At 48.8% G+C, this 12,362-nt stretch overlaps 1 protein-coding gene across 9 annotated transcripts in view; it reads right to left on the reverse strand.

Annotated features, from left to right (window-relative positions):
- BCOR (BCL6 corepressor) overlaps positions 1-12,362 on the reverse strand; it is a 163,287-nt gene that overhangs the window by 103,192 nt on the left and 47,733 nt on the right. For 6 of the 9 annotated variants that reach the window (XM_033948108.1, XM_033948107.1, XM_033948113.1 and 3 more), the window contains exons 2-3: positions 9,287-9,417; positions 5,113-5,191 (exon numbers count right to left, since the gene is read on the reverse strand). In XM_033948108.1, the coding sequence (XP_033803999.1) occupies positions 5,113-5,191; positions 9,287-9,372 (165 nt within the window). In that variant the 5' untranslated portion in view covers positions 9,373-9,417. Of the gene's footprint in view, positions 1-5,112; positions 5,192-9,286; positions 9,418-11,173; positions 11,428-11,483; positions 11,595-12,362 lie in introns of those variants that run through there. The other 3 variants (XM_033948111.1, XM_033948110.1, XM_033948116.1) reach the window with 3 other exon arrangements.

The raw sequence follows: 12,362 nt of genomic DNA on the forward strand, positions 1-12,362 counted from the left end.
TTTACAAGTCCTTCTTAATAATGGCTTACGGACTTTTCTTTTAGGGAATTATCCAAACTTTTTTAAAACCCTGCTAAGTTAACTGTTGGGGTTTTTTTTCACCACATTCTCTGGCAATTCCAGAGTTTAATTGCACGTTGAGTGAAGAAATATTTTCTCTGCTTTGTTTTAAATCAGTAATTGCATGCCCCCTAGTCCTAGCATTTTTGGAAAGGATAAACAAGCGGTTCACATCTTCCCATTCCACTCAGTATTTTACAGACCTCTTATCATATCAACCCTGAGCCTTCTCTTCTCCAGGCTAAAGAGCCCTAGCCGCTTCGGCCTTTCCTCATAGGGAAGTCGTTCCATCCCCTTTATCCCTTTCGTCATCCTTCTCTGTACCCTTTCTAATTCTGCTATATCTTTTTTGAGATGCGCCAACCAGAATTGCAGTGCATGACCTTATAACATTCATAACACAGAGCAGTGACCTCTGAAGTTGTACAGTATTAATGCTTCTAGGAAGAGTGTTAATGACATGGGAAACAGACAACACCAATGATTATTTTTTATAAACACTGATTGCACGCTGGCTAATTTAGACTCGAATGTCGAATGCCGCCACATAAGCTGCAGAACCTGGACGTGTTAAGGGCACAGCCAATATTGAGTCCACACCTGCACAGGTAAGCAGTTACTACTTCCCCAGTTATCTCTGTGGGTACCTGCATTGAATATTACCCCTGTCCGCACACCTCTTGGTTCCAACCAGACCCCACCCCCTAGACTAACCTAGCATTGCCCGGGCAATGTCACGATGGTCAAGAGGAGATATTCAGAAGCACTGCCCAGGTAAGGGCCACTAAACAACCTTTCCTGACCCACTTAGCGAGTTTTAATTGGGCAGCAGCTTCCCCTGCCTGGTTAAATCATTTTGAATACTGTGCCCAATATTTTTACTTTTACAAATTGTGACGCGACAGAGTTGCTATCATCCCAATCACTGCTGAGAAAAAGCTGCATGGAGTAGCCCTATGCTAAAACATGTTGGTAACAGGATCTTCCCAGCAGGCCAAGCAAAGCAAACTCATATGCATATTGAGTCAAGTTGAAACACATCTCATCCCGAGAGAAACAGGAGCTTGCAGACAAGACTAAGAGCCTAGACAGACAAGCAAGGGAGACCCTTGAGGGGATGCATGCCGGCACCCACCTAATCCCAGTATGCTCAAACCTGAATTGACTGATGACCAGAGAATCCAGGGGGTACCGGGAGAGACAAATTGACCAATGACCAGCGGGGTCTGTGGAGACCAAGGTACCAGGAGACAGAAGTGATTGGAAGTGACCAGTGGTGACCGGAAGATACCTGAGTAGCCAGTGTTGACTGGAAGAGACCAGAGATGCCCGGGTGACCAGTTGGCAGTCTCTGCTAACAGCAACAAAGTGTCCACTCAACACAGACCATAAGAAAATGATCTAAAGAGTTGTCTTCTTCCTGGTGAAAATTCATTCATAGAAACATGATGGCAGATAAAGGCCAAATGGCCCATCCGCAGCATCCACTATCTCCGCCTCTCCCTATTGGCTAAGGCTCTTCACATTTGCATCTCCTCTCCCTATTGGCTAAGGCTCTTTACACCTGCATTGTGAGGTCATAGAGCTTTATGGTTATAGAAACATGATGGCAGATAAAGGCCAAATGGCCCATCCGCAGCATCCACTATCTCCGCCTCTCCCTATTGGCTAAGGCTCTTCACATTTGCATCTCCTCTCCCTATTGGCTAAGGCTCTTTACACCTGCATTGTGAGGTCATAGAGCTTTATGGTTATAGAAACATGATGGCAGATAAAGGCCAAATGGCCCATCCGCAGCATCCACTATCTCTGCCTCTCCCTATTGGCTAAGGCTCTTCACATTTGCATCTCCTCTCCCTATTGGCTAAGGCTCTTTACACCTGCATTGTGAGGTCATAGAGCTTTATGGTTATAGAAACATGATGGCAGATAAAGGCCAAATGGCCCATCCGCAGCATCCAATATCTCCTTCTCTCCCTAACAAATCCCACGTGCCTATCCCACACCTTCTTTAATTCAGACACAGTCTCTGTCTCCACAACTTCCTCCAGGAGACTTTCACGCATCTACCACCCTTTCTGTAAAAAGTATTCCTTACGATTACTGCAGAGCCTCCTAACTTCATCCTATGCCCTCTCATTGCAGAGCTTCCTTTCAAATGAGATTCAACTTGTGCACATTTATGCCATGTAGGTAATTAAACATCTATCATTTCTCCCCTCTCCCACATTTCCTCCAAAGTATACAAATTGTCATAAAGCGTATGGGGACAGACTTAAAGATCTCAAAGACCATGCACCATTTTCGTAGCCTTCCTCTGGATCGACTCCATCCTTTTTATATCTTTTTGAAGGTGCGGCCTCCAGAATTGTACACAATATTCTAAAATGAGGTCTCACCATAGTCTTAAACAGAGGCTCCTTTTTCCTACTGGCCATATCTCTCCTTATGCACCCTAGTCTCTTTCAACTTGTTTGGCCACCTTAAGATCATCACATGCAATCACACCCAAGTTCCCGCTCTTCCGTCATGCACATAAGTTCTTCACCCCCTAAACTGTACCGTTCCTTCAGGCTTTTGCAGCCCAAATGCATGACTTTGCATTTCTCAGCATTAAATTTTAGCTGCCAAACTTCAGACCCTTCTTCAAGCTTCGCCAGGTTTTCCTTCATGTTATTTACACCATCCAGCGTGTCTACTCTATTGGAGATTTTGGTATCATCCACAAAGAGGCAAATCTTACCCGGTAACCCTTCAGCAATATTGTTTATAAAAATGTTAGAAAGAACAGGCCCAAGAACAGAACCTTGAGGCACACCACTGGTAACCTCCCTTTCCTCAGAGCGATCTCCATTAACCACTGCCCTCTGTCGCCTTCCACTCAACCAGCTCTTGATCCAGCCCGTCACTTTAGGACCCATCCCAAGGGCAACTCGGTTTATTTATCAGACGTCTGTGTGGAACACTGTCAAAGGCTTTACTAAAATCTAAATACACCACATCTAGCGCACACCCTCTATCCAATCAAAGAAATTGATCAGATTTGTCGGACAAGACCTACCTCTAGTGAATCCATGTTGCCTCCAGTCCTGTAATCCACAGGATTCTAGAAACTTCACCATTCTCTGTTTTAAAAGCATTTCCATTAATTTGCTTACCACAGAAGTAAGACTTACCAGCCTGTAATTCCCTACTTCTTCCTTACTTCCACTTTTGTGGACATCCGCTCTTCTCCAGTCCTTCGGTACCACTTCTGATTCTAGAGACGCGTTGAAAAGTCAGTCAATGGAGCCACCAGAACTTCCCTAAATTCCTCCAGCACCATCCGGCCCCATCGCTTTGTCTACCTTTGGTTTTAGCTAGCTTCCTCACGAACACAACCCTCTGAAAAATCGATCAAGGTCTACCACTCTTCCCTCCCTATTTGTGCTTGTCTTCTGCGGTCCCACTCCCAGCGCTTCAGCCGGGAACACTCAGGACTGGCTTAACCTATGGACCAGGTGAGGCTCCGGCTCAGGACACCAAACGTTCAGGGCTGTGACATCAGCGGACCATGTTAAGCTTCCTTGACGCTTGAACACCTCCATCCTCCCTCTTCTGAGGCTGCCGCCTACTTCGTAAGCCAGCTGCTTTGATGGGGGGGAGGCAGTATCACCTCCCTCCTCTAGATACTGATGCTGGCCTATAAAACGACATCCTGCCAGTACTGGGCAGTAGCCTCAGAGGGAGAAGGGAACCGGTTGAGGGGCAGCAGGGCGCCTTAATCTCTTCAGCTGGCCCTAAGAATACTGCATGGGCTAATCGCATGCAAAGTAGGTGCATGGGCTGAAGCAGAGAGCTCAAAACAGAAATCAGGTTAACATTTCACTTGCACTGAATGTAGATATAGATTAAGTGCTGCAAGAAAGTATTCTAAATAACTGAGGCAAACATGAAGGCGCATTAGAAAAAAAGCGGCACGGTTCATAGACAACCCTGCGAAAGACAAAGGCGCGCGCCGACAACTGAGCGCAAGACGGAGGCGCACGCCGAAGAAAATTAGTTTTTAGGGGCTCCGACGGGGGGGGTTTTGTTGGGGAGCCCCCCCAGTTTACTTAATAGAGATCGCGCCGGCGTTGTGGGGGGTTTGGGGGGTTGTAACCCTCCATATTTTACTGTAAACTTAACTTTTCTCCTAAAAACAGGGAAAAAGTGAAGTTTTCAGTAAAATGTGGGGGGTTACAACCCCCCACACCCCCCACAACGCCCCCACAATGCAGCGCGATCTCTATTAAGTAAAGTGGGGGGCCACGCCCCCCCATTGGAGCCGTAAAAACAGTAATTTTCTGCGGCGCGCACCTCCGCGCTGCGCTCAATTGTCTGGGCACGCCTTTGACCTGACACCAAGTGGCACTAAAGGCACACAGACAGAGCCTTACCCAGCGTTCTCCAAACAGAGGCAGGCTCTGGTTTCATCGGTTCATAGTCATTCACGCACGAGACTTCAGCGCCGACATTGGAGCGCAATTTGGCGCAAGACCCCCAGCACGACGCCTAAAAAGTGACTTTTAAAGAGCTCCGACGTGGGGTGTGGGTGGGGTTCCCCACCCCGCTCCAGTTTACATCATACTCTTCACGCTGCCGTTGGGGGAGGGTTGGAACCCTCCATTATAGAGTAAACTTAACTTTTTCCCGATTTTTTAGAAAAAAGTTAAGTTTTCTCTATAATGTGGGGGATTGCACCCCCTCCCCAACGGCAGCGCGAGGGGGGTTTACCCCCACACCGCCCCACCGTCGGAGCTCTTTAAAAATCACTTTTAAGGCGGCGGCGCTGGTGTCTTGCGCCGAATTGTCTGCTTTGCAACGTCAGCGCGCCGAAGTCTCGCGCGCTTTTGTCCCGTCACCGGTTTCATCAGTAGTTTTCATTTTGATCACTGGCTTTGCCAAATGCAAGTGGGGGACTTAGTTCATGTTAATTCCTGCAGCGCCAGGCGTCCGACGCAAAGAGAACAGCGTGAACTTTGCAAGGAGATCGATTTTTTTTTTTTTTTTTAAACTCGGTGAAAAACTTACCAAGCCGTGACCGCGATTAGCTTCCTCCCTCACTTCCAGTCTATTTTTCTGAGCTTCCCCATCATTAATGGGAATTTTCCTAGAAAACAAAACATTTGGCATATTGTATAATATTTCCTGTGCAGTAAAATGGAAGTTATTGTGGTTTTGTTTTTTTTAATGTTTGCTTTTCTCTACTCAGAGCAAACTTTCACAGGTTGGTAGCATAAAACTCAAGCGTGTCTGCTTATAGCAGAATAATTCTCTGCAGCAAAATTTACGGCCTTGCCAATCGTGAACTGGGTAAATTAAGGCAAAAAGGTCCTATAACCGGTGGCGCAGCGAGGTCGAGAGACGCCCGGGGCTGGTGGTGCCCCTCCCACGATCACCCTTTCAGCCTCACCGCCGCGAGCAACAAGAACTTTAACGTGCTCCTCATGACCTCGTCGGCTCTCCCTCTGACCCGGCAACCGGAGGTGATGTCAGCGGGAGAGACGACACGTGGCGAGGGGAGGAGTGGTCTACATTTATAAATACAGCATAAAAAGTGGAAACTTTAGACCTGATTTACTAAGCTTTCTCTCATATTCTCAAAAAGGGGCAAATTCTACCAACGGGAACCATTTGGAGACTATTCTCTAAAGCAGTTCGGTCCTGGAGCGCCCTCTTGCCAGTCAGGTAATCAGGATATCCACAATGAATATACACAAGATTGATTTGCATACCACGCCTCCATTATATGCAAATCTGTTTTAGGCATATTCCCTGAAAACCTGACTGGCAAGGGGTACTCCAGAGGTGATTTGGGAAACACTAGCCTCTTTTCCTTTGTAGCAGAGGTGGGCAACCACGGTCCTAAAAGTCGTATTTTCAAGATTCCCGCCGTGAATATGCATGAGGTGTATTTGCATACAATGGAAGCAGTACACGCCATTCAATCTCATTCATATTCACTGTGGAAATCTTCCAAACCCATCTGGAAAGCTCCACTGCTTTACAGAATACTGGCATTGCAGCACACATACACATGAATGATATGGCACAATCACGTCAAAACGTGTAGATTATATACTTTAGGGGGGAAATCTATATAGGGCACTCAGGGTTAGGCACGCGATGATGAGTGCAAAACGCATTCTTAAAAGGCAGTTCTGCAACTGTCTTTATAGAATAACATAAGAATTGCTCCATCAAGCCCATTATCTTGTATCCAACAGTGGCCAACCCAGGTCCCAAGTACCTGGCAGAAACCCAAAGAGTAGCAACATTCCAGAGCTGAGATTGTGATGTCATAATGCCTCATTCCACCAATGCCTAAGAGCCAACCTCATCAGTGATGTCACAATGGCTCGATTATCCTATACTTGGCTCACATAAGAGCAGCTGTACTGGGGGAGGGGAGGAGAGATGCCAGCCCTTGGGTAAGGGATCAGGGGAGAGAGCATGTCTGAGGTTGAGAGACGGGCTAGTATTGAAGAGAGGTGGACATGTCAGACTGGGGTAGGGGGGGCAGGGAGAGAGGGATATGTCAGACAGCGGAGGAGAGAGAGATGCTGGACTGCAAGAGAAGGGGCATGCAGGTAAAGGTGTGGAGCCTTTTTTTGCCAGCCCTGACATCAACCTTTGTTAGGTGTAAATGGTCACGCCTAAAGTTAGGCACAGAAATGACTTAGGGGCTCATTTTCAAAGCACTTAGACACACAGAGCCAGAGAATGAAATCAGTTAGCTTAGCAGGGTTTAAAAAAAAAAAAAAAAAAGGTTTGGCTCATGTCCTAAAAAAAGAAGTCCATAGGCCATAATTGAGATGGCTTAGGGAAAGCCACTGCTTATTCCTAGGATATGCAGCATTAAATCTGTTTTACTACTTGGTATCTAGCTAGGTACTTGGGACCTGGGTTGGCCACAGTTGGAAACAGGATACTGGGCTTGATGGACCTTTGGTGTGTCCCATACCTTAAGGAACTTTAAATAAATAACTCTCAAATTATAAATTTTTTGTTGATTTTGCAATTTTATAATTTCAATTCTAATGTGCTGTGAAAAATATTTGCTCAGTTTGGTGTGCCACCAGAAACGTTTGCTCTGTTTAGTGTGCCAGGGACACTGCTCTAAGAATTGGCTGGGCACGTGAAAATTTTTTCCCACGTGAGTGACGAGTTTAAAAAAAAAAAAAAAAAAAATTTCACGTCAGAATCAAGTTCGAAAAACCAATAATTTTCCAGATTTTGCAAGGATTTTCGAGAGCGATCGTATAAAATCTGTGAGCTACACTCCCAAAACGTACGAGCAATTGCTTACATGTTCAGCTTTAGAGGGAGTGTAGCTCGAACAGCGCTTTATCACTGCTGCTGCAAGTGAAGAACAGGTTTGTTGGTAGGGAGGAGGGGGGGGCGTTGCTGAGGGAAGCCGAAGAAGAGACGCTGGACGAGGCCAGAGGAGGGAAAGAGGTTCTGGATCTGCGGCAGGAGGGGAGGGGAAAGAACCGCTGGTCTAACCTACACAGGGCCCTGAATCAGGTCCTTAGGTTAAGCCGGCCCTGGCTGATATAAATGTTTGCGCTTAAGTGCCATGAGACAGGCGCAGAAATGAAGCATTTTATAACTTCGCGCTTGAATCCTGGGAACGCATGGGGCCCTCACTTGGCCATGCCCTTTTTGGCATTGCCCACGAAATGAATTAGACACACAGGTTATAGAGTTGGGGCGCAGAGCAGATACATGTGTAACCTTAGCACATAAGGTCAATTATTGATTGCTATCACCAATTTAGCTAATTGCTTTATGTGGGTATCTGCAATAAACGCCCAAAGTTGCATGCTTAGGGAATTGGGGGGGGCAAATATGGCAGTTGCTATCTTTTAGAATAAACAGCAGCGTAGTAAGGGAGGGGGCCAGCACCTCTTCGCCCCCCCCTCCCATGCCATGCTTGCGTCTTCCCTTCCCCCTCCCTCTTTAAAACTTCGCCCGCATGCGCAACTTCCCAGGCCTGCTGCTCACACCGACCTGGCTCCCCCCTCTGACATCACTTCTGAGTCGCGAGGTCAAAAAGTGACATCAGAGGGAAAGCCAATGCCGGCGCAAGCTGCTAGCGCTGGTGAGGATTTAATGAGGTATGGGAGGGGACGGAGTGTGGCGTGGGGGGCAGGGAAAGAGCGGGAGGGGGGAGAAGAGGAGGGTGCAGGGGGGGGCACGTCTCCTACCCTCACTAGGCCACAGAGAATAGTCATAGTCAGAATAGCGCCATTTACACATCTGTGCGCACACACGCATGCGCATAGGCCGGTATTCTGATCATTTACACCAATTCTTGGGGCCTTAAATGTTTCCCCCTCTTTAGAGAATTCCCTCCAATATAGGTTAAACATCTTAGTACAGTGGTCCCCAAGCCCGATCCAGGATATCCAAAACGAATATGCATGCGAGAGATTTGCACGCACTGCCTCCAATGCATGCAAATCGCTCTCATCAATATTCATTGTGGGGCATCCTGAAAACCGGTCTGGCTGGGGCCTGATTTGGGAGCCACTGCTCAGGTTGCGATCCCTTTCATAGGACAACCTAAAATACTAGTTCTGGGCGCATGTCAGCGCTTTCCTCTGCTCTGATCTGTTCTATTGTTCGGAGAGCGCAGCACACCTGGGCCGGCAACTACTGTTTGTTCTGGGCCTATTAGCCTCAGCCAAGAATATGCACTGGTTCCCGTATCCTAAATGCCAGGGATAAAATGGCTGACATAAGCAAGGGAAGTTTCACCATTCCCCAGAAGAGTCAACTGCAATCAGCCAGTATTTAACAGCTTTTACCTGAGTGCTCAGAAATTGCTTAATAGAGGCCATCGTAATTAAATCTCTGCCTTCCTGATATCTGCAGGGAGGGTGGAGGTGGGGGGGGAGAGATGCGCCTTTCTCCCAAGCAGAAAAGCAAAAAGAGCTGCGTCTCGGAGCTGGCATGCGCCAGCTGGGTACAGATCCCACACCGAAAGCGGTACAGCCACGGAATTAGTCGTTCACTATTTTGCAGTGTGAAGACCAGCGGTGGGGGGGGGGTTATTTTTGAGGAACTGGGAAACTTCCAAGGGGGATGTGAATTGATGTGCGGGTAAAGGCATCACAGGCCTTCGAGAAGAAATGAGCAGCACGGCGATGGAGGCAACCCCCCACCCCCACCCCATCCACCCCCAATCGGATAGCAGTACCTGTCCTCAGCGATGCCACAGACACGGACCCTGCCAGCGCTCACCCAGCTGTGCACATTGCCATAGAGCGGACTTGCAGAAAGCATGACGTCCGGCCGAGATCACAGCTTGCTCTCTTCAAAAGGTTTGTGCTGTTGAATAAAAAAAAAAAAAAAATACAGAAGTTGAAGAGGATTGAAAACATACAGAGAAGAGCACAGGGGCTGGGTGGCAGATCTAAACCTCCCCATCCCCCAGTGAGAAGAGTCATCATTAATCCCACTTATTCTCCCAATGCATCTCATCTGTATGTGTAAAAACAATATTCGTGCAGGACGTGCGTATTACAGGGATCTGTGAAGTGCTGTGTATACCTGGTAGCCCTATAGAAATGTTAGCGTAAAAAATTAAAAAAAGAAACCACCATCCCGACTGATATTTGTACCTTTGCAGAAAAATTATTTTGAGTAAGAAACAAGGACTTGCCAGCCCAGCGCTTCCAATGCCCAGGGCCCTTGCCTGTCTTCCGCTGCACCCAGCTGCCAGTAAACATCTTTTCGCATGGATGCCAAGGAGTGACCCTCCCCGGCCACCCCCACCCCTTTTTTGTGGGATTTTGCAACAAACCCTGGTCTCTGGGACACGGGAGCTGCCAGCGTTTCAGTAATTCAATGCCGGCAGCTCACCAGGGTGGGAGCTAAAAAAAAACACAAAAAAAAACCCTCATTAGCCAGGGCTCCGGTTTTAGCAGGAGAAGCAGGTGAAAAATAACTGGGATAAAAAGTTCAGCTCCGGGAAGGGGGGGGAGACACACCATCCCCCCCACCTTATTTTTTTGAGATTTCCTTTCCTCGCACATTAAATTCTAGTTTGTTGCACGAGTAGACTGTCGGGACACGCCGCGCTTTGCGGCAGGGATTAGCGCTGTGCCGCAATTATTCCAGCGCAAGCTTTTAATTTGCTCGGCGAGGGTGGCTTCCTTTCTTGAGCTGGAGCCTCAACTGGCATCCCGCGGTTAAATGCTGGGTTAATAAGCCAAGAGGGGGGTGGGGGAGGCCGAGGCACCTCTCGCATCTTTTTTTCTTGGCCCTGGAAATGAGATCGCCCTCTCTCCACTAGCTCCAAAGCCTGATGTAATGTTGCTTTAAACTCCCAGGGATGATAAATATTTGACCACGGAGCCTTGGTGAGGTTAATTAACAGAAATACACAGGCCTCCCGCTAGCAGAAATGTTTTCTCGGACTGAAATGTAGCCTTTCTGGCCAGACAGATCCTGGACTGCCCAGAACCTGAGGGTGGGGAGGGAAATGTATTCTGATTACTAAAATTACTTAATTATAATATTGTAATTGCATATGTCTTCATCTATTAGTTATGGGGAGGGGGAGGAATGATTGTTTTTTGTATTAATTGTGTATTTAAAGTGACTTCTTTGAAGTGTGTTTATGTTTAAATTAATTGTATGGCACTGTCAAAGTTTGAAAATTAATAAAGATTTAAAATTAAAAAAACAAACTTGAAATGCTACAAGATAAATTTTACTACCCTGGTTTTTTACTTTTTATTTTTTTTTTTTTGGCGGGGGGGGGGGGTGTTGGGAATCTAGAGGGAGGCGCTGTCACTTTTCTCAGGGTGGCCTCTTGGCAGGCATCCAGTCCTTGGGTGTTAATAGTCCGAGCTGTATAACAGGGGTGGGGAGGCCTCAGACCTTCTGGCAGGCGAGCAAATGCAGCTCCCGATTTGTGCGATGAGGTTTTTGGCCCAAGGCCGCGCGTTACAGACGTTTTCATCTCGCCGAATGTATGGAGCAAGATCCTCGTTTTACCGCCCAGTAGCAACAGTGGGTGTGATATGACCGTGATTAATTAAAACCCCACCGAGGAAAGGCATAAAGAACAGGCTTTTACCAGCACAAAGACGTCTGTCAAGCTTTCCCTTGAGAGGGTCCCAGCTGCAGACACAAACTAGGAAACCCCCTTTAGTACATCCGGCCTTTTACGCCTACAAAAGTGGCTCAATCGCAGCGTCTGCGTCACGGAACGAGGGTCAAAATTAAATGCACGATCGCAACAATCAAAGTCGTCAACGCCCAGAGTCTATAAATAGCTCCCGCGAACAAGCCCGGGCTAGAGCCCTGCGATCGGGGGCGACTGAAAGTTGCCAAAAGCCAGCCAGGAAGCGGAGTTGCCCCCCCCCCCCCCCAATCTCCTGACCTACATTTGCGCTTCGGGCTCTCGTCCGGGGCCAGGGAGAGTGCAGCGCTGGGCAGCAAGCCGATCGCCGCCATCTCCCTGGCAGAGCAGCGGAGGTGCCTCTTGGGGGAGGGGGGAAGGGAGGCGTCTCTTGGGGGGAAAAAAGGTGTCTCTTGGGGGAGGGGAGGCGCGTCTTGGGGGAGGTGTCTCTTGGGAGCAGAAGTGTCTCTTGGGGGGGAAGGGAGGTGTGCCTTGAGAAGGGAGGGGTCTCTTGGGAGGAAGGGACACGTCTCTTGGGGAAGGGAAGGTGTCTCTTTGGGGAAGCGGAGGGGTCTTGGGGGAGGCACGGCGTCTCTTGGGGGGGAAGGGAGGCGTCTCTTGGGGAAAGGGAGGTGTCTGTTGGGGAGGGGAGGCGTCTCTGGGGGGAGGTAAGTGTCTCTTGGGGGAGGTGTCTCTTGGGGGGAGGGGAGGCGTCTCTTGGGAGGGGAGGTGTCTCTTGGGGGGAAGAAAGGTGTCTCTTGGAGGGGAGGCGCTTGGGGAAGGCAGGTGTGCCTTGGGAAGGGAGGGGTCTCTTGGGGGTGGAGGGGAGACATCTCTTGGGGGCGTGGGAAGGTGTCTCTCTGGGGGAGGGGAGGTGTCTTGGGGGAGGCATCTCTTGGGGGGAGGAAGGAGGTGTCTCTTGGGGGGAGGTGTCTCTTGGGAGAAGGGGAGGCATCTCTTGGAGGGGGAGGGAAGGTGTCTCTTGGGGGAGGTGTCTCTTGGGGGGAGGGAGGAGGTGTCTCTTCGGGGGAGGGAGGGGAGGCGTCTCTTGGGGGAAGGGAAGGTGTCTTGGGGGAGGCATCTCTTGGGGGGAGGGAGGAGGTCTCTTGGGGGAGGCATCTCTTGGGAGAAGGGGAGGCGTCTC

This window comes from Geotrypetes seraphini, chromosome 6 (genome assembly GCF_902459505.1).
Source record: "Geotrypetes seraphini chromosome 6, aGeoSer1.1, whole genome shotgun sequence".
NCBI classification, from domain to species: domain Eukaryota; kingdom Metazoa; phylum Chordata; class Amphibia; order Gymnophiona; family Dermophiidae; genus Geotrypetes; species Geotrypetes seraphini.